Source organism: Aquarana catesbeiana, linkage group LG06 (assembly GCF_042186555.1).
Source record: "Aquarana catesbeiana isolate 2022-GZ linkage group LG06, ASM4218655v1, whole genome shotgun sequence".
Classification (NCBI taxonomy): Eukaryota; Metazoa; Chordata; class Amphibia; order Anura; family Ranidae; genus Aquarana; species Aquarana catesbeiana.
In genome coordinates, this window is record NC_133329.1 from 62352340 (window position 1) to 62378862 (window position 26523).

General features: G+C 42.4%; 1 protein-coding gene across 2 annotated transcripts in view; it reads left to right on the forward strand.

Moving 5' to 3' along the window:
* LOC141148553 (uncharacterized) overlaps window positions 1–10933 on the forward strand; it is a 107684-nt gene extending 96751 nt beyond the window's left edge. For both annotated transcript variants that reach the window (XM_073636102.1, XM_073636101.1), the window contains 2 exons: window positions 3244–3336; window positions 7925–10933. In XM_073636102.1, the coding sequence (XP_073492203.1) occupies window positions 3244–3336; window positions 7925–8004 (173 nt within the window). In that variant the 3' untranslated portion in view covers window positions 8005–10933. The remainder of the gene's footprint in view (window positions 1–3243; window positions 3337–7924) is intronic.
* Window positions 10934–26523: the final 15590 nt, after the last annotated feature.

Consider the following 26523-nt stretch of genomic DNA (forward strand, 5'->3'; position numbering starts at 1 on the left):
AGTTCATGGGGAAATAGCAACTATAGAAGGAAGCCCCGTTACAGAAAAGGAATCTTCTGGGCACTCTGGGGATAAAACAAAGGCGCCACTCTAAGTGCAGTAAGACTCAAAATGTTTAATAAAAAGCTGTAAAAGTGGTACTCGCAAGGGTACAATGTAAACAAGCATATTGGCAGAAAACTGCCAGATATCCTGGGAGTGTGTCTGATCCGGGTGGTGGATGGCGGTGGTCTCCGGTGGACAGGCTGCGCCGATGGATGCCGACACTTCCTGTCGTTGGAACGCGCGCTGACAACCAGGGGGATGAAGTCACTTCCGGAATCAGGAACGAATAGGCAACGCGTTTGCGGAGCTACGCTCCTTCCTCAGGCCTAACGTGGGCTGTGAAAGGACAAGGCTTATACAGCCAGTGGACAGCGCTGATAGGTTGAAAGAGTGCTCGGTGCATTAGGTAATATTGCGATCGCTCATAGCATGGCAAAACAATTAAAAACATGACTAATTAAAATATCAGTTATCAAAGAAAGGATGAATTACATAATACAATCTAAAAACAAACAACTACCCCCCCCCCCCCTTTTTTCTTCATACAGGGTATCTTCTCAAGTTTATATTTCCACAGTGTATACATTGTACATTGACCCTATGGGTCTTTCCTTTTCCCTTTCATTTTCTTTTCCTCTTTCTCTTTCTTTTTCTTTTTCTTTTTCTTTTCCATTCCTTTTCCATATTGGTGCCACCAGCTTTTAATACCATTTGCAGGTACATGTTATATAAATAAATACTGATCCCACTCCCTTTTTTTTCTTTTCTCCCCATTGCTTTCCTCTTTTTTATTACATTTCCACTTGATCAGTGCCCCACTATTAGGCCCACTAGTCACCCCTAGCATTTGTTATATGAGGTGCTGCGCATTCCCAACTTTGTTCCTATTTCTTTAATTATTTCCATCCTATTTCCATTTATTTCCTTTTTTTATTATAATTTCATTTCCGATTTTATTTTCACTCTTGGTTGTATTTTTATTTATTCTTATTCTCATTTCCATTTATCATCATTTTTTATTTTTCATATTCATCTTCATTCTTATTTTTACTTCATTATTAATTATTATTATTTTTATATTTACATTTTTCATTTATTTTTATTTATTCTTTCTTTTTATTTATTTATTTTTATTCTTATTTTTATTTCTATTTTCATATTTATTTTTATATTCATCCTCATTCCTAATTTTCCCATCATATACATCACTCTTGATTGTTTTCTTCTACTATCAGCATCATGTGCAACCTCTTGTTTGTCCAGGTCCTTGGTCTACACAGCACCAGCAGTGCTTTTAACATGCCCCCCAATAGGTTTCACATTGCTTTCACTTTAATACACACATACATTCCTTTGATCCTAGTTGTTTGTTTTTAGATTGTATGATGTAATTCATCCTTTCTTTGATATCTAATATTTTAATTAGTCATGTTTTTAATCGTTGTGCCATGTTATGAGCGATCGCAATATTACCTAATGCACCGAGCGCTTTTTCAACCTATCAGCGCTGTCCACTGGCTGTATAAGCCTTGTCCTATCAAAGCCCACATTAGGCCTGAGGGTGGAGCGTAGCTCCACAAACGCGTTGCCTATTCGTTCCTGATTCCGGAAATGATCTCATCCCCCTGGTTGTCAGCGCGTGTTCTAACGACAGGAAGTGTCGGCATCCATCAGCGCAGCCTGTCCACCAGAGACCACCGCCATCCAGCACCCAGATCAGACACACTCCCAGGATATCCGGCAATTTTCTGCCAATATGCTTGTTTACATTGTACCCTTGTGAGTACCACTTTTACAGCTTTTTATTAAACAAATTGAGTCTTACTGCACTTAGAGTGGCGCCTTTGTTTTATCCCCAGACTCCTAAGGTGTCAGCATCCCAAGACATTTTGGACAATTTTGTACTCCTGACTTCCACCTGATAGAACACCTTTGGCATGAATTAGAATAGAGACTGCGAGCCAGGCCTTCTAATCCAACATCAGTGCCTGACCTCACAAATCCGCTTCTGGAAGAATGGTCAAACATTCCCATAGACACACTCCTAAACCTTGTGGACAGCCTTCCCAGAAGAGTTGAAGCTGTTATAGCTGTAAAGAGTGGGCCAACTCAGTATTGAACCCTACGGACTAAGACTGGGATGATATTAAAGTTCATGTGTGTGTAAAGGCAGGCGTCCCAATACTTTTGGCAATATAGTGTATATAGGATGGCCGAGGAGGAACCAGATCACTGGAGGCTATTCATATTCAAAAATCAGTTTTGGTTGGAGTGACTTTTTAAGAAGGTGTGTGTTTTATTAGATCCAGATTTACTATCATGACTTAAGTGGTCTTCTGTTCACACACAAAAAAGAATGACTATTCATTTATCCAATCATGGGCAGATGAAATTAACAAGAATTTTCATTTTACATGTAATATTTGAATGGCATTTGCACTCTTTTATATGTAAACATTCACAACTTTATTAGGAAATTGGCCTTGTAATTATGTTCTGATTGAAAAATTCTTCACTGAATCATATAATACAATCTGATTTATTAATCATTAAAAAAATGTTTTAAAACATTTGTTAGCTGAATATCAAAAGCATTCATGCAAGGTGGTCAACGCATTTTTTCTAATAGGTTATTTCCTAAACGGTCAGCTTCATCTAGTGGCCAAAATGCAGTATAGATTTCTGAAATACTTTACCCCCAGGCGCCGACAGTACGAAAATATACGGCCTCTCAGCGGGTGGGCCTTGGCGCCAAGCGGCTGCATATTTGCGTACCAATTAGCAGACACAGCTGGGCATAGAGCGCGCGCCCTGCACGTTCCCTGGACAGTTAGTGGCGGCGATTGGATAGCTCCCGATCGCCTAATGAGATTGGGAGCTTTCCGATCATGTGATCGCTGTGACAGCCAATCACGGGGGGGTCAAATGATCATAAACCCCGCCCTGCCTCCTGGCATCTGAAACCTCTCAAAGGGCTGAGAGGTGCCACTGTAAAGGGGTTAATGAGAAAATATTCCACATTTTGGCTACTAGATGAAGCTGATGATATATGACATTAATTCATCTATTAGAAAAAGATACAGAAATTTTGGCCAGCTTGGCATTAATGTGTCGGATATATTATTGTTCTCACTGTAAATTAATTTAGGGTAATGTAAGGAACGATGTTTAATTATGAATGTATTCTTTATATTACAGGAGAAGAGACGCCAGCTATGGGCGTGATGCAGCCGGGCAAGAAGAAGTCTAGAAAGAAGGATTTCAATTTTTTTCCAAAGCTTGGAAAAAAAGGTTAGGAGTTTTGCAAGTATAACATATGTCCCATGTCCCTGTAGAGTTCCTGTTCTGCAAGTCTGATGGATTTTTTGAAAACATTTCTTCCTATTTCATACAATAAACAGGGGCATTACTAGGTATGACCGGGGCCCCCAGAAGAGTCACTATTGGGGCCCCCTACCTTTCCAAATTCCTCTATAAATGCAGTTTTTCTACAAGACCTCCAATTCTCTGCTATACAATGATAACAGATCTCCAATACACAACTGTTTTATAATATAGATGTTCCTGTTTATACATACAGTAAAACCTTGGATTGTGAGCATAATTAGTTCCGGAAACATGCTTGTAATCCAAAGCACTTGTGTATCAAAGCGAATTTCCCCATAAGAAATAATGGAAACTCAGATAAATTAGTTCCTCAACCATTTATTCATAGGTCCTTCAGGTTATAGTCCATATAAAGATTATAGCAATGTGATAGGTTGTGTAATCATAAAATGTCCATCTACAAATGGAAGCCTCCACAAGGGGATTAAAAGCAAAATCCAGCAGGAGCTCCAGAGTATAAAAGAGAAGAGAGGCGCCTCTAAGTGTAGCAATCTGCTTACATTTAATGAAGGTACAACATTTAGCAACTCACATGTATGATGATTAAAACAGGTACATCTAAGTATGCAGGCATCTGGAGGAAAGCTGACCATCCCCCGCACCGCCGGCTCTCATCGCTGTCAGTCTGCAATCGTGACTGGTAAGACTACCCTGCAGTAGAGTGATTTTAAAGTGGGGCTTGAAGTGCTTGTGAAGTGGCGCGTGGAAAGGATGATGTCAATGGTGGTGTGGGGGATGGTCTATGTGGACAGATTTACCCCGGATGCCTGCAAATGTGCCCATTTTAATCATCAACCATGTGAGTTGATAAATGTTGCACCTTCATTAAATGTAACCATATTGCTACACTTAGAGGCGCCTCTCTTTTCTTTTATACTCAGTTGTGACGCTACTTGTATATCAAGACATCGCTTGTATAGCAAGTCAAAATTTATTAAAACATTTTGCTTGTCTTGGAAAACGCTCTCAAACCAAGGTTTTTCTGTATCTGTAAAATTGTTTGGCTTCCTTTAAATGTAAATTTAACAATATGTAACAGACGACCCTCCCTGGATGTAATGCAGTAATCTGGAAGATTCATCTTATACAAGGAATAAATCAGCCATCTTTTGCATGTGCAATTATGGCTGTTATGGAAGTTCCAAAACTATGCTTTGTGCGCATGCATGGGAAATCTTTTTTTGTGTGTGCAGACGTACCAAAGAGTTCTGCGGGGACCTGAAGGCTGGGTACAGACCTTTGTCACCGTAATCAAGAAAATAGCAGCGGGGGGGTGGGGGTGAGGGTTGCGCTCTGCGGAGCTCTCCTCGCTGAGCTTTGCAGAGTGTAACTTCAGTCCTCCGCCCCCTTTTTTCTGACAGTTCAGACATGCTGTACAAATTCAGCACTTTGAATGGATGTAGAGAGGAGAAGACTGCAGACAAACAGGTACAACTTATGTAGGAGGATTTGTTTCATCTCTGTGTATCACCTGAGGTCAGTCACTTCACTGGGCATATGGAAGAGTTTATAACCACTTTAAGCTTTGACAATAAAATCTGGAAGCTGATTGGATTCTATGCAGCGTTGTACCATATCTTACACTCTCAGGTTTTAGTAAATCTCACCAATTCTGTACACTGACAGGTATATTTTTGGTCCATTAATGCCCCATGAATGGGCATGATCAAAGCAACTTGACTAGAGAAGGTGAGAACTTTTATCATGTGTTTATTGCTGTCTGTGTTCCTCCCTCACTTCCTGTCTATTTCATGACTAGGAAGTGTGGAGATGAGAACTCCACAAAAATGGAGAAAGTTCAGGAAATCTTTATTTTGTATGGCCCAAGGTCACATGAAACAGCCAACACGTTTTAGGGGCCAGTACTCCACCTTCATCAGGGCTGAGCGGAGAGTAGGGATCCACTTCTTTATGTTTCTTGTGACTTTGGGGGTTATTTACGAAAGGCAAATCCACTTTGCACTACAAGTGCAAACTACAAGTGCAAAGGGCACTTGAAATTGCACTGAAAGTGCACTTGGAAGTGCAGTCGCTGTGAATCTGAGGGGTAGAGCTGAAATGAGGGGAAGCTCTGCTGATTTTATTATCCAATCAATCATGTACAAGCTAAAATGCTGTTTTTTATTTTCCTTGTATGTCCCCCTTGGATCTACAGCGACTGCACTTCCAAGTGCACTTTGCACTTGTAGTTTGCATCTGTAGTGCTAAGTGGATTTACCTTTAGTAAATAAACCCCACCGTGTTGCACGGAATAAAGAGTTTTTCAAGACTTACATAAGTTCTGTCAGGCTTTCATCCTCTACATTTCATGGGACCACTCCAGTGACCCCCAAGGATACATTGGCTGGGAGAGAGCTGACTGGAAATGTAGATTTAAAGTCTCATTCTTCTTGCTTTGGGTCTAGCACCCCACAAACACACCTTCTGTCTATTCAATGGTTGCCATTTCCCCATTGAAGACACAAACAGCAATAAAAACACATTTTCTAATAGGGAAAGGTCAGGACTTTATTGCTGTCTATGTCCCCATGAGGGAGATTTCACTTCACTTCCTGCCTAAGTGTTTGGTGCGGTCTGGAGACAACAGGAAAACAAGGCAAATCTCTATGGGGACACGGACAGCATTTCAAGCCTGGTAGAATTTCTAACCATTCTCCATCCATCCAAAACTGAAGAACATTTTGGCTAGAGTTGAGTTTAAAAGTGGTTGTAAACCCACCTAAAAAAAAAAAAAACAACCTACAAGACAAAGGCATAATGGGATAATATGCATAGCATACTAGCTCATTATGAAATACTCACCTTAGATCGAAGCCCCTGCAGCGGTCCCCGTACACAGCTCCGGCCAGCGACATCGCTCCCGGAGTTACTTCCGGGTATCGCGGGCTCCGGCACTGTGACTGGCCGGAGCCACGATGAGGTCAATTCCGTGCTTGTGCGCGCGAGCCGCCAGTAACGGCACACTAACTGAAGCATCTGTACGAACGTGCCATTGCTTCAGTGTGCATGTGCCGATGACGTCTGATGCTGATACAGGGGGTATCTTCTAAACCGTGCAGGTTTAGGAGATATCCGGGGTAGATACAGGTAAGTCTTATTATAGGCTTACCTGTAGCCAAAAGTGGTCTGTAAGGGTTTACAACCACTGTAAGCTTCCATAAATATAGAAAGACTAAGATGACCTGCTGTGGTTTTAATAGCTGTGGTGAGGAGTGGTGGTGGAAATGCCAGTGAGGAGATCTCACCACTGGAGCCCCAGAGATACACTATATTACCAAAAGTATTGGGACACCTGCCCGTACACGCACATGAACTTTAATGGCATCCCAGTCTTAGTCCGTAGGGTTCAATATTGAGTTGGCCTGCCCTTTGCAGCTATAACAGCTTCAACTCTTCTGGGAAGGCCGTCCACAAGGTTTAGGAGTGTGTCTATGGAAAGGTTTGACCATTCTTCCAGAAGAGCATTTGTGAGGTCAGGCACTGATGTTGGATGAGAAGGCCTGGCTCGCAGTCTCCACTCTAATTCATCCCAAAGGTGTTCTATCAGGTTGAGGTCAGGAGTACAAAATTGTCCAAATTGTCTTGGTTTGCTCTTATAGCTGCAAAGGGTGGGCCAACTCAATATTGACCCTACGGACTAAGACTGGGATGCCATTAAAGATCATGTATGTGTAAAGGCAGGCGTCCCAATATTTTTGCACTCTTTTATATGTAAACATTCACAACTTTATTAGGAAATTGGCCTTGCAGTGACCATAAGTGTAATTATGGTCTTCACTGAATCATATAATACAGTCAGATTTATTAATCATTGAAAAGTCCCATAGGGTTTTATTATTAAAGCATTTGTTAGCTGAATATCAAAAGCGTTCATGCAAGGTGATCAACGCATTTTTTCTAATAGGTTATTTCCTAAATGGTCAGCTCCATCTAGTGGCCAAAATAGATATCACAGTCTTTATTACATGAAATTACTTGAAATACTTTAACCCCTAGGGGCCGACAAGTACGAAAATATACGGCCTCTCAGCGGGTGGGCCTTGGTGCCAAGTGGCCGCAATATTTGCATACCAATTAGCAGACACAGCTGGGCATAGAGCGCGCGCCCTGCACGTTCCCGGCACAGTTAGTGGCGGCGATTGGATAGCTCCCGATCGCCTAATGAGATTGGGAGCTTTCCGATCATGTGATCGCTGTGACAGCCAATCACGGGGGTCACATGATCATAAACCCCGCCCTGCCTTCTATAATCTGAAACCTCTCAAAGGGCTGAGAGGTGTCACTGTAAAGGGGTTAATGAGAAAATATTCCACATTTTGGCTACTAGATGAAGCTGATGATATATGACATTAATTCATCTATTAGAAAAAGATACAGAAATTTTGGCCAGCTTGGCATTAATGTGTCAGATATATTATTGTTCTCACTGTAAATTAATTTAGGGTAATGTAAGGAACGATGTTTAATTATGAATGTATTCTTTATATTACAGGAGAAGAGATGCCAGCTATGGGCGTGATGCAGCCGGGCAAGAAGAAGTCTAGAAAATTTGATATTGGTATAGGTTTTTAAAATAAACTCCTAAAGTTAGGAGTTTTGCAAATATAAAATATGTCCCTGTAGAGTTCCTGTTCTGCAAGTCTGATGGATTATTTGAAAACGTTTCTTAATACAATAAACAGGGGCAATACTAGGTATGACCGGGGCCCCCAGAAGAGTCACTATTGTGGCCCCCTACCTTTCCAAATTCCTCTATAAAAGCAGTTTTTCTACAAGACCTCCCATTCCCTGCTATACAATGATAACAGATCTCCAATACACAACTGTTTTATAATATAGATGTTCCTGTTTATACATATCTGTAAAATAGTTTGGCTTCCTTTAAATGTAAATCTATTTAACAATAAGTAACAGGCGACCCTCCCTGGATGTAATGCAGTAATCTGGTTGATTCATCTTATCCAAGCAATAAATCAGCCATCTTTTGCATGTGCAGAATTGAAGCGGATTTGAAGCCAGAGTTTTTCTTTAAGTTAGCCACGCACAGCACATTCCTGATGATTTGTTCACAGGGGAGGCCTGGGTGCCACTGTGGGTACATCGATTTAAAAACCAGCCAAGCCGGGTGGAAGATTATCAGCCGTACAGTGACTGTATCTTATCATATGCAGCCATTGTTCGGGTATTCAGGCAGCCACTGGCACTGAGGTGGTCTGAATACAGAATCTGGAGAAGAAGCGTTCAACGAGGCCTTAAAAGGAATATCCTCTCACTTCTTACTTCCTTCACACTGCTGTCATGACTAATCCTCATAATTTGCTTATTTATTTCTGTCACCTTCGTTTACTGGCCATTTTGCAGTATTTTCCTGAAATACCTTAATTAGGAAAATAGCACAATATGGCCACTAGATGGAGCTGACGATGATAGGAAATAAACATAGGGATTATTCATGATATCTGTACAGCAATTTTTTTTTAAAACTAGGCCCCTTAAACATTTTATGTTTATTTTAGCATGCCTTTTTTTAAAAATGTGCTACTCATGCGAATGAAACTTAATTCAGTTATGATACAAAATAGATAAGCTCCACACTTTGATGAATGTATTTATAGCTTCCAATATGTCTGAGCTAATAATATGATGCCACTAACTGCTGTATCCTGCCTTGTAACAATCTGGAGCCTCTTTATAAACAAAAAACAGAATTGCCATTTAATTTATAAAGACAATGAATGTGGCTCCTACAGTCCTTTTCATTGGTCACTGCCTTTTAGGGAGAGTTTGGGAAGATTTTTCTCAGGATTTACCCCATTTTTCCCATTGCCAATCAATGATCTGTCAGTATTAGAAGCAGCAGTTGCCTGGTCTTATTTTTAGTTCACGTTTTGTGTCAATGCTACATTTACATCTTTTGGGTAATGCTTGTACAGAGTTGCATTAAAAATGGAAAGTGAGCTAATAATGCCAGCTGTTCATCTTTATGGGATACATTTGTAAAACATTCAAATAGCTATTCGCCCTGAGAAACTGCACATTTGTACATCCGTTTTGTCTGAATGGAATAAAAAAATGAATGTTACTAGGCTATTTTCTCTCCAGGTCGAATGGTTTTCATCCATACAGAATAGAGTAAAAAAGAAAAAATATGCAATACTGCCACTAGATGGAGCTAATCATTGTAAAAAAACGATTTATTATATGATCATCAGCTCCATCTAGTGGCTATAATGGGGCATTTTTCTGATTCATTCTATTATTATGAAGGAAGAACATTTAACCTGAAGATTAAAAATTGCCCAATAGTATGCCCCCCATTTGTACACAATAAATGTACAAGCAGTTTCACAGGATGAAAAGCTCTACAGATTTCTTTATAAATAAAGTGTATTTGTAGCATTGTGAATACTAGTTCTTATATACATTACATTGCTTATTGTACTAAATAGACTGTTGTATCAGCAAAAAAAAAGTGTTGTATTAATTATGATATTATTGTGTATTTCTGTATCAGCGTAGTCACATTTGTTTCATACCATTTAGTATTAAAGTGTTTAGTCCATACAGTATATGTGTAGTGATTTGCCTGCCCAAGAATGTGCCAGTCTTGTGATTTATGACCACTTTTGCCCCCATGCAATGTTCAGTTCCACACGTTGTCACTTCCCCGGCCCCAGCTTTCTTATTGCTAGCAAGGTCCACCCTGCACACTTTCCCTGCCTAAGCCCACCCAAAGCCATGTAGAAGGGGGCTGCCTGCCATCGTGCCTTATCAAATGATTTATGTATATTTTGCACAGTTGCCTGCTAAATCTCAAATTGACAGACGTAGGTATGTCTACGGTGAGTCTGATTTCAAAATTCAGCTGGAGCACGAGGGTGATGGGAATTTGAATAAGACAATTGAAGAAAACCTGTCAGCCATTTTTTTTTTAATTAAAATTTTAGGTGCAAAAGCAAACATGGCAAAGCTCTTAACCCCTTCCTGCTGGCCTGCCTGGGGCCCTATAACTGGGCCTTAAGATGGAAGGGGAGGGGGGGGTGGACATGTTGATAATATGACCGCTGTGATTGGCTGAACAGGAGTGCCTCCTAATGGCTTCCAGTCATAACTAAAGTCTGGGAGATGTTAATGACAGCTTGGTCACCGTGTTGGGATACTAAGGTCCTGACATCTCCTCCTCTGAAGCTCCATCCACCACCAGACTTCTGTCCAATGAGATCTTCTCTATTGTCTACAGGGGGCAGGCTTATTTGACATAGGGTCAATGGATGGATAGAACTTAGAGCCCAGACCAGTGAAACCGGGATCAGAGGGATACACATCTTTCCCGGCCCATTACAGTAAGACCAGGCTTTCATTCTTAAAGGTGACAGGTTCACTTTAATTATATATTTTAATTATTATTTACAATTGCTGATTACTGAATTAATTACTGAATATTGCGTGAATAACATTTTTTTTAAAGTTCTTATATGTAATAAAGACTGTGAAATCATAATTTATTTTTGTTGTCATTGATGTCTCTAAAATTGTTCATTGTAATAAAGAATATAAGAGCAGAGGTGATCTATACTGATCCAGAGATATGGATTTCGATCTCTCAGACATTGCGAACTCTGATCTTGTCCTCCATTGTGCTTCCATCTTCTCCTGGTACATTGTCCATAATATATGTAGCAAAGTCCCGGGCCTCCTTCGGCCTAATAGTTAACTCCAGAGTTAGGGAGTGCTGACATCCTTCAGTGTGTAGAGTGGGTTACGAGGCATGGTGGGTGTAATGCAAGATGAACAGGTGGGCGCCAGACACTTTTTGAATGCAAAGAGATTTATTGTCTCTTAAACAGAACTGTGGGAGAGAGGGTTAGGGTCAGGACACCCTTAAGTAGATGCAATGTTTCATTGACAGACTCCGAGACTTCTATAAGTAGACAGCTATACAGGTGAAGGCCTCCGGACACCACTTCTATATAGGTAGGACCGCTGTCTCCTATGGCAACAATCTTGTAGATGTCACTAACGGTGATGGTAGTCAACTATCTGCAACACGAACAGTTCTCTTTACCTCACACTCACTCACTGTGGGTCTTCACTCAACGAGCTCCCAGTCTCTCTCACTAGACTTCAGATCCACTAACCACTGGATCCACTAAGCTCTTTCACTGTAGCACTCAGTATCTTCCTCAAGTGTCACCCCCGCTTCCCTGCTGGGTCCCTGGCTTGGCACTCACAGTGGGGATTTTTGATAAAAGGGTAAAGTGGAGGAGATTGCTTGCGGGGAGGTTATTGCTCATGGATTCCCTGCTGACAGCAGAATGTAAACAAAGGAACTGCCAGCATTAATTTATTTTTTAAATCCTCCCGAATTTTGAGGGAGGCTCCATGCAAAAATTAAGAAAAAACAAAGAGGTGTGGGCCCCCCCCCCCAAAAAAAAACCCCATACCAGACTCTTATCTGAGCATGCAGCCTGGCAGGCCAGGAAAGGGGTGACAAGCAAGCCCCCCCCTCCCCTGAACCATACCAGGCCACATGCCCTCAACATAGGGGGTGCTTTGGGGGAGGGGAGGACTCCCCCCCCAAGCACCTTCGCTTCATGTTGAGGACAAGGGCCTCTTCCTCACAACCCTGGCCAGGTGGTTGTGAGGGTGCAGGGGGGGTGACTTATAGGAATCTGGATCCTGACCAGATCCTGTTCCCCCTCCATGTGAATGGGTATGGGGTAGTACCCTTACTCATTCACCAAAAAAAAAATGTGCAAAGTAAACAAACACACAGACAGTCCTTTTTTTTACTCAATTGTTATGAAATTTTCATTGACCATGAAAAAGGTACAAAAACAGAAGAAGGTAAAGATAAAAGGGGAGAATACAAAAATCCTTCAGTATCCATATTTCTTCTTCTTATTTCTATACATGCCTATATGCCTTCCCTTCCCGTCGTATACAAATAATAATATCATCATTATATTTCTTCAAACTCTATTGGACTCCCTTAGAAACAAATAAATAAATAAGGACAACAAGAGAGGCATATCTAAAAAGGGGGCTTATTTCAATCACCACTTTAATCAATTTCACAGATACAAAGCTTCACATTAAGGTCCTAAAATCATCTGTTTCCATATATATAATCCAGGGGGTCCACCTTAGACAAAGGACCTCGTATCTATCCTGTTGTGCAACCTTTTCCTCCATCTCTATCAAGCGGCACACTTTTATTACCAATTTCACTCGGCTGATCATAGATTGGAGTAAGGGACCGATCCTGACCCCTTACCAGGTGATCAACTGTCAACCAATGACAGTTGATCAGGTGAAGTAACCAGAGACCTTAATTGACTTTTTTATCCCCACACACCGACAGCATGAGGAGAAAAAAAAGAAGCTGATTACAGCTTGGAGTAAACAGGACATCAGTCCTACATACTCCAGACCCACTGCCGGTAAGCAGTGCCCACCAGTGACACCAACCAGTGCCACTTACCAGTGCATATCAGCACTGCAAAGTAGTACCCACCAGTACCACCTACCAATGCCACCTATCAATGCCCACCAGTGCCACCTATCAGTGCTGCCAATCAGTGCCTCATCATCAGCGCCACCTATCAGTGCTGTCTATCAGTGTCACCTACCAGTGCCACATATCAGGGCCACCTATCAGTGCCCTTCAGTGCAGCCTCATCAGTCCCAACCAGTGCCACCTATCATTGCCCATCAGTGCCGCCTTATCAGTGCCCATCAATGCTACCTATCAGTGCCGCCTCATCAGCGCACATCAATGAAGGAGAAAAATTACCTGTTTGCAAAATTTGTTAACAAACTATGAAAAATGATAGTGTTGCATGACATTGTCATTCAAAGAGTGACAGGACTGAAAGCTGAAAATTGGCCTGGGCAGGAAGGAGGTTGAAGTGCCTAGTAAGAAAGTGGTTAAATGAGGAAATTGTACCAGGGATTACTGAAAGCAATACCATCTTGTGTGTCCACTCATAATCCATTGATACTACCCTATTATATGTACCAATCATGACAAATCCTTTATTCAAACCCCCCCAAAAATAAATGCCCCCCCCCCGAAGTAGATCCAACACCAATCATGATGAAAGCCAAAAGCACCCCCCTCCCATGTTGAGGCGATTTGGCCTGGAATGGTTCAGCATGGGTCAGGTTGCTCGCTCACCCCACACCACGCTGTTTTTTTTAAAAATTTTGCCATTGGGTTCCCCTTAAAATCCATACCAGACCTGAAGGGCCTAGTATAGATGACAATTCTTTTGTTTACATTCTGCTGTCAGTGGGCAATCCTGCTGACAGCAGATGAGTCATGGTTTGTAAGGACGCAGCGGCTGCCAGCTTCTTAATACCTCCTTACATCTCCTTACACCTCCTTATACCTCCTTACATCCACCGCACGCCAAGATACTCAAAGTGGCTTAAGAGTCTTGAGTTCCCAGAGTTCCTCTTTACATCAGAGGACAGGGATCACCGCTGGAGAATCAGAGGACAGGAATCACCGCTGGAGAATCAGAGGACAGGAATCACCGCTGGAGAATCAGAGGATAGGGATCACCGCTGGAGAATCAGAGGACAGGGATCACCGCTGGAGAATCAGAGGACAGGGATCACTGCTGGAGAATCAGAGGACAGGGATCACCGCTGGAGAATCAGAGGACAGGGATCACCGCTGGGGAATCAGAGGACAGGAATCACCGCTGGAGAATCAGAGGACAGGGATCACCGCTGGAGAATCAGAGGACAGGGATCACCGCTGGAGAATCAGAGGACAGGGATCACCGCTGGAGAATCAGAGGACAGGGATCACCGCTGGAGAATCAGAGGACAGGAATCACCGCTGGAGAATCAGAGGACAGGGATCACCGCTGGAGAATCAGAGGACAGGGATCACCGCTGGAGAATCAGAGGACAGGGATCACCGCTGGAGAATCAGAGGACAGGGATCACCGCTGGGGAATCAGAGGACAGGAATCACCGCTGGAGAATCAGAGGACAGGGATCACCGCTGGGGAATCAGAGGACAGGAATCACCGCTGGAGAATCAGAGGACAGGGACCCCTGGCAGGTCACTTGGCAGAGCTCCTTTCCCATCCCAGCACTGTATACAGCTCCCCCCCACATTTCACAGGGCTGAAATCACATTCCTTTACACACAGTCTGTCAGTCTTCACAGGGTGGATCTGGCTTTTATGTTGCCCTTCTGACCTGTGAAATTCTTTTGTCTGAACGGCAGTGTAGTTGCAGTAGGCAGATACACCTTGTGCAGATCATGGCTGACTGGCTGTGTTGTAAAGGAATGTGATTTCAACCTTGTGGAGGAGGAACAGTATAGAGTGCTGTAATGGGAAAGGAGCTCAGCAGCCAGGGATAGCATGCAGGGTGGAGGGGGTGTTCAGGGGGCATGGGTTGGGTAACTTAGATCTCGGAGGGCAAAACCATGTGACACAAAATCTGGAGCCTGCTACCCTTCAGGGGCCCCCCGAGGAAGTGTTAAGGGGTTTTTAGCACTTTCTGAAGGTTTCTCTGTCAGTGTTGGCAGGTGTTGGGGAAAGGTCACCTCCCGGAGGTGTGTGTCTTTTCCCCAGTTGTCAGGGAAGTGGGGTAAGCAGACATCCCCGGGTGGGGGGGGGGGTGGGGGTACAGAGAATCCCAGCTGGTGACTAGGAAACACTGAGCAGTGTCATATATCACCAGTGACATTGGTCCCATCGTGGCTACAGGACGGCACTCTCCTCCTCTTGCCTCGCTGAGCTCAGTTGACATTTCATGTTGTCAGCACACAGCACAGACACTTCCCCATCCTGGGCTGTTCTCACCCCGTGCTCCTCTCCATTCAGGAAATGTCTCACAGCTTCTCCCCAGCCAATGGGAACTGAGAGGTGTGGACTGTGGAAGGCAAAGTAGAAGCCCAGTACTGGAGCGTGGCTGTGGGGCCCTAGGGCAGATCAGAGCTGGATTTTGTGGAGGATATGATAATATGACAGTGAGGCTGCAGGGGCCCCCTGGAGCTAGGGGCGGGGTTGTGACCCCTGCAACCCCTTATGCTACGCCCATGCTTGGACCAATACTTATATACTGCATGCATTCATTTATTTATTTCCTTTACTCACTTGACCTTAACGCTGCTACAATGCGTTTTTGCTTTTTGAAGTAAATATTGCATAATGGAATTGTGAATTGTAATTTTCAGCATCTCATGAGATATTTGGGAAAAACATTATCACCTAAATCACCTAAATACTGCATGTGATCTGCTTTAGTGAATGGAGCCCATTGTGGATTTACACTTCTCACTACAGCGTTCATTGTGTCATCAGTTGCTGGCTTCCAAGCAGCTCTCTGCCTATTTTCAGTGTGCAAAAAATCATATTTAATGTTGTTGTTTTTTTTGTTTTGTTTTTTTACGATTAGCTAAGGTTTATGTGTGTCTGTAAGACTCTTGCTTGTGGCACAGCTATTAAAGCATATTTGATAGGTACAAGGAAACCTGGGTATTTTTTAATCACACCCTTAAGCTCCTCCCACTGTTAACTGTAAGCACCACTGTCAGTGGTAAATGGTTTGGTTCAACCCTTGAAACTGACCCTTTGTCTGGATAGCATGGCCTGCTAAATGAAGGTGAAAAATTACAGACTTACTGGCAGGATCACCAGGTAAAAATAAAGGAAGGAAAGTCTAAAATAAGAAAACTAACTAGTCTGCCACATCTAAGAATTAGTGCTGCAAGAACTGTCATTTTTGTTTTGGGGTCTAGTACCACTTTAATGGCGTCCTCTCTCTCTCTCTCTCTCTCCTCCACTGTTTACTGGCAGGAGGAGAGGGAGAACAGTTGCAGCAAAATATTAGTGTGATGCTGGAACCCATAAAAATCACTGAACATAGAGCCTCTTGTGTGCTCTCATGCGGTCAAAGCAACATCCAAACAGAAAACTGGCATCACCGTTTAATTGCTCTTAAGATCTTCTTTATTGCATTCCAACAGAGGTTACATTGTCCCAAATAGAAGTGCTGGTGCATTTCAGCCCGGCTGGGCTAGTCATAACAAGAGAACATAGAACACATACAGTAAATCACAAAACAGCTGCAGCGCCAGACCCAGCAAACCAGCACAGGGATGTTTGGAGCCCTCATAATGGGCAAAGCAGGTGTACAGAGCCTGGAAATCAGCACAAGCATCGTGCTCATTACAGGCAAAGCAGGTGTACCAACCTGGGAATCCAGCACAGGGATGATGAGAACAACTCATAATGGGCACAGCAGGTGTAAAGACCCAGGAACTCAGCACATAAATGGTGGGCAATGGCATCCCTGGGGGGGGCAGAGGGGGCCCTGACCCCCCCAATATTATGCTGTGCCCCATCATGTGCCCCCCCCCCCCAATAAAAAAAAAATTAAAACATTTTTTTTTTTTACAAAAAGGCAATGTCTAAGAGGGAGAGCGTCCCCAGTCAGCTCCAGTGGGTGGTTCCCCCCCCCCTCCCTCCGCTCGCTAACACTGCATAATGCGAGCGCTCACACAACCACGGCTGCCTGATCTGCTCCTTCCCCTGCATCCTCATTGGCAGGGAGAAGAGCGAGTTGCAGGAAGGACTCCACCGGTACTCCTAGCTCTGGAGAGGTGAGAGGAAGTGAGGGGAAATCTCCCCCGGAGTGACTAAAAAACTCAACCCATAGCCTGCCATACAAGGGAATGTCTGTATATGACCATGCTCTTCCAAACACCAGTGCTCGACATTTTCCTATGCATGTGCATACAGTGTATTGTTATTATTATTATTATTATACAGGATTTATATAGCGCCAACAGTTTGCGCAGCGCTTTACAACATGGGGCAGACAGTACAGTTACAATACAAATCAATACAGGAGGGATCAGAGGGCCCTGCTCGTTAGAGCTTACAATCTAGAAAGTATTTCTTTAACATGAAATTTCGGCATTTGGAAATGTGTCATATGTGCGTGCGCAAATAAACGCCAAAGCACAGAAGCATTTAGGTTTACAAGAGTATGGCTGCATACTATACTACTATATGGCTGGCTGAACGCATCACTTGCAGCTCTTCGGACGTAGAAAAACGCATGGATTTTTATGTCTCTCATCATCCAGATGACAGCTATGGACTGTTCCTGTGCAGTGCATATCAGCACACCCACTAGTAATCAGGGTGACAACACAGGAGCACAGCTTGGAGACAGTTGTCACCACCTAACAGTAAGAGAGTGAACGAGGACCTCTGTCATGTACCTGACTGTGGAGCCCGAGATGATGAGGATGGCCTTTTGCACAACTCCCGTCCAAGCACCCCTGGTAGTGAAGACCGGGATAAAAATTTGGCCCTGGACTTCTTCCAGACCGGCCCACTTTAATTTTGCGAACACGCACAACTCACCTCTTTTATTATTTCATATTTTCTCCTCTGTATTTTTCTCCTCAGCTCCTTCTCACATCACTGCGTATAGTGGGAGGGCTAACGTCATGCAGGAACATTGCTATATTTTTTTATTTTTACAATTTATTCTTGTATTATTTTTTTCACTGAAGCACTGAAGCCGGGGCAGACTTTCAGTTTAAATATTTATTTATTTCAGGTACTTATATAGCACAATTTACGCAGCGCTTTACATATACATTGTACATTCACATCAGTCCCTACCCTCAAGGAGCTTAGAATCTAAGGTCCCTAAACTCACATTCATTCATACTAGGGCAGGGGTGTCCAAACTTTTTTCAAAGAGGGCCATATTTGATGAAGTGAACATGCGTGAGGGCTGACCATTTTGCCTGACATTCTTTGAACCAATAAAATTCAGTCTGTGCGATCGTTTGAGCACTAATACACTGCCCAACAAGAATTCTCTTGCCTTTGTGGCTGTGTGTGAGTAAAGAGATGATCTTGGGCGTGTTATTTGGATATATTTATTGGCGTACAACACGCACCTTCACTTTAAGAGGGAAGTTTCAGGAAAACAACTTAAATTTTAAATAAAGAACTATGAAGCAAAATAAGTCAGTGCTCATCTGCAGCCCCACCATTGCCATGAATGCAGCACCACCATTGCCATCAGTGCAGCACCCATCATTGCCAGGAATGCAGCACCCACCATTACTAGGAATGCAGCCCCACCATTGCCATGAATGCAGCACCACCATTGCCATCAGTGCAGCACCCATCATTGCCAGGAATGCAGCACCCACCATTACTAGGAATGCAGCGCCCACCATTGCCAGGAATGCAGTGCCCACCATTGCCAGGAATGCAGCACCCAGTATGACCAGGAATGCAGCACCCAGTATTGCCAGGAATGCAGCATCCAGTATTGTCAGTATTGCAGTCCCCATCATTGTCAGGAATGCAGTCCCCATCATGGCCAGGAATGTCAGGTATGCAGCCCCTATCATTGCCAGGAATACAGCCCCCATCATTGTCAGGAATGCAGCCCCCCATCATTGTCAGGAATGCAGCCCCCCATCATTGTCAGGAATGTCAGGAATGCAACCCTCATCATTGTCAGGAATACAGCCCCCATCATTGTCAGGAATGCAGCCCCCCCCCATCATTGTCAGGAATGCAGCCCTCATCATTGTCAGAAATGCAGCCCCCATCATTGTCAGGAATGTCAGGAATGCAGCTCCCCCCCATCATTGTCAGGAATGCAGCCCTCATCATTGTCAGAAATGCAGCCCCCATCATTGTCAGGAATGCAGCCCCCATCAATGTCAGGAATGCAGCCCTCATCATTGTCAGGAATGCAGCCCTCATCATTGTCAGGAATGCAGCCCTCATCATTGTCAGGAATATCAAGAATACAGCCCCCATCATTGTCAGGAATGTCAGGAATGCAGCCCTCATCATTGTCAGGAATGTCAGGAATGCAGCACCCATCATTGTCAGGAATGCAGACTCACCATTGCAATCAGTGCAGCCTGAAATATGCCCATCCATCTGCAGCCTCGGAGAGGACAGGGAGAGGGATGGACGAGCGCCAAAAGATAACATACAGGAGAATCTCCTGTTTTCTCTGAGGCCTCTTTAATGGAAAGTCCTGCCTCCTTTGATGGACAGAACAGTCGTCCAATGGCAGTGCCAGAGAAGGGACTTCCTATTACGGAGTCCGCTGTGTAAACAGGAAATACTCTGGTGTGCACGGCTCTCATCCCGCCTCCTCCCTGTCCCCTCCAAGGCATCCGGACATATATATCTTTTGTGGCCCCGGCGCTGGGAGATCGTTGGGGGCCACAAAAGATATACATATCCAGATAACCAGGCGGGCCATTCAAAACTGTAACGGGGGCCGCGATCGGCCCCCGGACCGGACTTTGGACATGCCTGTACTAGGGCCAATTTAGACATTAGGCTGCTTGGCACCAGAATCCGTAGATGAGTACGCATGCCTACGTGTACGCGCACATGCCTGCACGTATGTGCCAATACGCATTTGAGTGCGCAATTAAGTTCTTGTTAGTCTTAGTCTGTGCTAGTGACTCTGCACATGTGCAGAAGAATTAGCATTTGCTGAACGGGAATGAGCACCTGCTGCACGAGATCCCTGACAACCTCCATTGAAGAATGACCAAGGTTATTTTAACTGCTTAAAGACCACCCACCACAGATATACTGCGGCAGAGTGGCTCTATTGCGCCAAACAACGTACCTGTACAACATTTCGTGCAATAGACACGATGTCCGCCGGGACCCACCAATTATTCCCCAAAGAGGCAAATCGCCATTCTGACAGGGGAGAACACACCAATCTCTGTGTTCTCCCAGTCAGTCCATCCCCCACACAGTTAGAAAGCATCCCCTAGGTACACACTTAACCGTTTGATCGCCCCCGGTGTTAACCCCTTCCCTTTCAGTGTCATTAGTACAGTGACAGTGCATATTTTTAGCACTGATCACTGTAATAATGTCACTGGTTCCCAAAAAAGTGTCAAAAATATCAGTTAGGTGTCTGATTTGTCTGCCGCAATGTCCCAGCCCCGCTAAAAAACGCTGATCGCCGCCAATACTAGTAAAAAAAAAATCAAAATGCCGTAAAAATATCCCATAGTTTGTAGACTCAAGGAGGATTTCCAAACTTCTGAATGATCCAGTGAGCACTGTTTGGGCCATTATCTGGAAGTGAAAAGTACATAATTTCACCATAAACTGACCACGACTAGGTGCTCCTCGCAAGATTTATGATAGTGATTGAAAAGGATTATCAGTAGAGTTGTCCAGCAGCCAAGGACTACTTGTGGAGAGCTTCAGAATGTAGTATGGGTCTATATTCATATGTAACTTTAGTTATTGAATTACAAGAAACTTAGTAATAGTTTTATAAGTAATCACTTCTATCTATATACAACATGTTTAATGCATGAGACATCTGCTTCCTTATGCTATGGGAAGTTGGGAACTGAGATATCTGCTTCATTATGCTATGGGAAGTTGGGAACCTTTGACCTTTTCTTTTCATCAGTTGTAGCTATTGTTTTCCCTACCATATAAATATGACTGGGAGATCAGTCCCAAGTTGGAGGTTTGATTCAGGACTGAAGAGGTCTGAATCACGGTGACTGTTGTCTCTAGGTATCTCATTTCTAGATGAGATTGTGACTCCCCTGGATTGAATATGCTGTATTTATCTTGTATCGTTAAGTAAATCTCTTTATTACATTCTTTGTGTCTTGTGTGTGTTAATCCTCGCATTTACTGACCACATATCTGAAAGGGTAAATATATGAATGAACCTATGAATAAATGTAACACAGAATTTAACTCCTTGTTACATAATGGCGCTGTGAGCAGGGTATTTAACCCTTTCAGTGCTGGTTTGAAGTGCAGTGATTAATCCTAGTAATACTGTTGTGAATTTTAATGTTTTTTGACAATTGGGAAACTGTATTATTAGTGTGCATTGAGATGGGAGGTTTGTTGCTAGCTTTGCTTTGGTGGCAGTTAGTAGCAGATATTTTTTTTTTTAAGTTTTGTTTATTGCTTTTATAACATATCAATTACAATTAAACACAAGACCCAATGGGCCACACACAAAAAAAAGAAAACTATTTACATCCTTCAGCATTGACTCTCTCCTCCTCCTTCCAGACCTTCACTCAATGACCGGATCAGAACAATGATAGTAATGATAATAAGGCCCCCTTCCCCTAATAGCAATTAACAATACATTTCAATATGTCAAATGGTTATATACATGTTAAATCTCACATCAGGTGCATTTCATTATGTGCCACTTAATCTTCTATCGTAGTTTCGCTATTTATCCAACTGCCCCACACTTTGTCAAATGTCTGTGGTATGCCCCTGCTAATATATGTAGCCTTGTAAAAAGGTGCAGCTCTATTTACCACACCCTTCCATGCTGAAACAGATGAAGGATTGGGCTTTTTCCATGATAACACTATTGTTTTCCTAGCGTAATAGATTAGTATGTCAGTAAGGTACGCGTTACTCTCTTTGGGGCTAGATTGTCTACCAAACCCAAAAGACACACCTCTATCGTAGGCTGTATAGTAATGGCAGTTACTTGTACTCGGGCAAATGCTCCCGATGCTTCCCCCGATACCTGGAGGTCAGCGGTGATCGTCAGCTGACTCTGTCCATTCACATAACTGAAACATTGTAATCTCCTATGATTACGATGTGTCAGTTTATGAATGGAGAGGAGCCGCTGTCTTCTCTCCATTCATTTTCAGTGCAGCTGTGGCTTCAGAGAAAGGGACTGGGGAATCTCTATCCTCTGTCTCTTTATCTGTCTCAAGGGGGAGATATCAGAGGTCTGTTAAGACCCCTGATATCTCACCAAAGCCCCTCAACAGGGCTGATTAAAAAAAAAAAAACCACATATTGCAATAAACAATAAAAAAAATATTATTGTAAAAAATAAAAATTGTAAATAAAAAAAAAAAAAAACACAGACACCGTTCACCCACTCCCCCCCCCCCCGAAAAAAAAGAAAGCATTGTTAAAAAACAAAAACAAAAAAAAACACTGTCACGTGACATTAAAAAAAATCGGTAATCGGTATCGGCAAGTACATGAAAAAAAGTATCGGTACTTGTACTCGGTCCTAAAAAAGTGGTATCGGGACAACCCTAGTTAAATGTGTTTGTTGCTATTTGTTACTTTCTAGGAGGGAACTGTAATAATATCACACTAAAACCTTTTGATTTGTTTAGTTCCTAGACAATATTAAACAGCATCAATCCACCTGTCTGATATGGTTTGATGTCCAAGAACTAAAGATGAAGATTACAGTCAAACTGAATAATTTATGTTGTTTTTGTTGTTATTTTTATGCAATATGCAAATGTACTGAAAGTTTTGCATTGGAACTGATTGTAAACCAGAGCAGCTACAAATCTAGATGCTGCTTGATAGATTTCTAAGGGTTTTTTCTGATTGAGTTGAATATAAAATGATATAGAACAATAATTTTTGAATATTGACAGCAAGATTGTTTTGATATCTGGAATTATATAATACTTGTAATGGTTTGCAGGGTGTAAGAATATCCAAACATTTACATATTGTTCCTTTCTGTGTATATGTAAGCTAAATTATGGCAGCATCTACTTCTGTATATACTGCCAAAATTATTTTGGTGGAACTATAATAGGGCGTACACACGGTCGGACTTTGTTCGGACATTCCGACAACAAAATTCATGGATTTTTTCCTGACGGATGTTGGCTCAAACTTGTCTTGCATACACACGGTCACACAAAGTTGTCGGAAAATCCGATCGTTCTGAACGCGGTGACGTAAAACACGTACGTCGGGACTATAAACGGGGCAGTGGCCAATAGCTTTCATCTCTTTATTTATTCTGAGCATGCGTGGCACTTTGTCCGTCGGATTTGTGTACACACGATCGGAATTTCCGACAACGGATTTTGTTGTTGGAAAATTTTATCTCCTGCTCTCCAACTTTGTGTGTCGGAAAATCCGATGGAAAATGTCCGATGGAGCCCACACACGGTCGGAATTTCCGACAACACGCTCCGATCGGACATTTTCCATCGGAAAATCCGACCGTGTGTACGGGGCATAAGGCATTACCACTGTGGGAGTGTGCCTGGGGTTTTACATATAAAGTACATTTTCCTACATGATTGACAGTTTAAATTTAAAGTAATCATTTTGTTTTAAAATGAGGTGTTCTAGTGTTATATATACGGTCAGTTATATCTGACACTCAGTGATTCTTTAAACCACCCTGTTCTATACACCTGATTGGGTTTTCATAAAATTTTCTTGGTAAAGAAAAAGAGTTATAAAATTGGTTATCAGGTTTGTTTTTCCTCAATTCTCCTTGATTGCTTGGGGTGGAAATGGCATGTAGAGTACAGTGACACATATGCATGGGCATATTATATGCACATATTGGGATCAGTGGAGACAAGAGCCGGTTAGCCTGCCAGAATGTCTTTAGAGTGTGGAAGGAGATCAAAGCGCATAGAGAAAACACACATGAAGTAGTTTAAAGTTGGGCCTATAGTTTGAGACAGAGTAGTGTATAGTTCAGGTGGGGGATGAGTAATATATCTGTAATAATATTTCACCTTTAATATAGAAAGCTGAGTTTTTTAGTGTTAAGCCAGGTCACTAATGATCATTGATTTGCCTGTTCAGAAATCTATAATCGGCTATATGGGCATTGTTGTTAATTACGGAATGTTGGACTGACATATTTGGTAACGCACCTGCCATGACATCAACTAGAAGCATATTGGAGAAAGGAGACAAACACTTTTGACAGCAGCAATGGTCTATAAAGTCTTTACCAATGATCAGCAGCTGAACTGTTAGTGGAAGTTCCACCTGTTCTGAGGGTCGAGTACCTGAACTGTTCCATCCGCTATCATGGTTAAGTACCTGAATCTGATGGTGAAGTACTTGAACTGTTTTATCTGCTCTGATGGTCATGTGCCTGAACTGTCTGTAAAAGTTCCAGCTACTATGTGGTTATGTGCCTGCATGTCTATGACTTGTGAGCTGCAATAGTTCGAAGGATATGGACTTTGTATTCTACAGTTCTTTCAGTTCTACAGTGTTGCACGTGCTATGCTGCAGCTGCGATCTGGTAACCGGATGTCTAATGCCCCGTACACACAATCGGATTTTCCGATGGAAAATGTCCGATCGAAGCGTGTTGTTGGAAATTCTGACCGTGTGTGGGCTCCATCGGACATTTTCCATCGGATTTTCCGACAGACAAAGTTTGAGAGCAGGATATAAAATTTTCCGACAACAAAATCCGTTGTCGGAAATTCCGATCGTGTGTACACAAATCCGACGGACAAAGTGACACGCATGCTCAGAATAAATAAAGAAATGAAAGCTATTGGCCACTGCCCCGTTTATAGTCCCGACGTACGTGTTTTACGTCACCGCGTTCAGAATGATCAGATTTTCCAACAACTTTGTGTGACCGTGTGTATGCAAGACAAGTTTGAGCCAACATCCGTCGGAAAAAATCCTAGGATTTTCCTGTCGGAATGTTCGAACAAAGTCCGACCGTGTGTACGGGGCATAAGACTCTGCTGTCCATCACCAGATATGGAGGACTTTGACAAACTCTTGGAAAGGAAAGTTTGATGCTCATGCATGTACTTTCAAAAGGAAGTTTGGTGTTATTTTGTTAGTCCAACATATAGTTGTTTTTATATTTTTTGGAATTTTGGATATTTTTTATATTTTTCAGCCCTAACATAGCAGAATGAGATTTCCTGGACAGGTAAATCAGACAGAGAAAGTGGGTCAAGAGATAGAACTTTAGATAGATAAGACGAGGGGTGGAAGGATGTAAAACTGTTATACATTAATTTACATGTGTAAAATACCCAAGGGGTGGGATATATGAGAGATGGACCATATTTAATAATGAGGAGTGTTTCGCATACATACTCATAATACTGGAAATTTGAAGGATGAAATTAATGAAGCCAGAAATGTTTATATTAGATTACAAGCGAAAATACTACCTTGAGTAGAACATCTTGATATATCTATATGTAATCTTGAGTATTATAAACTAAACTAAGAATCTTGTAAATCAAGGGGTGGAATGTAGTATGGGTCTATATTCATATGTAACTTTAGTTATTGAATTACAAGAAACTTAGTAATAGTTTTATAAGTAATCACTTCTATCTATATACAACATGTTTATTGCATGGACATCTGCTTCATTATGCTATGGAAAGTTGGGAACTGAGATATCTGCTTCATTATGCTATGGGAAGTTGGGAACCTTTGAGCTTTTCTTTTCAACAGTTGTAGCTATTGTTTTCCCTACCATATAAATATGACTGGGAGATCAGTCCCATGTTGGAGGTTTGATTCAGACTGAAGAGGTCTGAATCAAGGTGACTGTTGTCTCCAGGTATCTCATTTCTAGATGAGATTGTGACTCCCCTGGATTGAATATGCTGTATTTATCTTGTATCGTATCATCTGTAATACATCTTTAAAGCGGGGTTCCACCCAAATTTTGAACATTATCTCTATGCATTCTCTTCCTTGCCTAGATGCTGACATGCTGTGTAAAAAAAAATTAAATTGCCGTAATTACCTTTTTTTTTCTAATCTTCTTTGCACTTCCTGGTTTTCCTCCCATGGGAGTAGGCGTGTTTCTAGCTTCTCCCAGACCTCCCACAGTCCCCTGGGAGCTAGTCTTAGGCTTCCCAGCATGCATTGTGCAACAGCGTCATCACAACATCTCGGTGAATTCTGGGAGCACAGCATTCACCGCATCCAGGAAATACATGCTTGTGGGCTTCAAAAGCCCACAATGAAGATGGAAACTGCCTTCAGTGAATTTTATAAGTTATTCTTTACAACGAAATCGGACACAGGCGGACTTATTACACAGAACATGTGAGTAGATAATCATGAGAAGAAAAGTTTGTGAATGAACTCCAAAAAAAAAAAAACGATAGATAGGTGGACCCCCGCTTTAATCAAATCTAAGTAAATCTCTTTATTATATTCTTTGTGTCTTGTGTGTGTTAATCCTTGCATTTACTGACCACATATTGAAAGGGTAAATATATGAATGAACCTATGAATA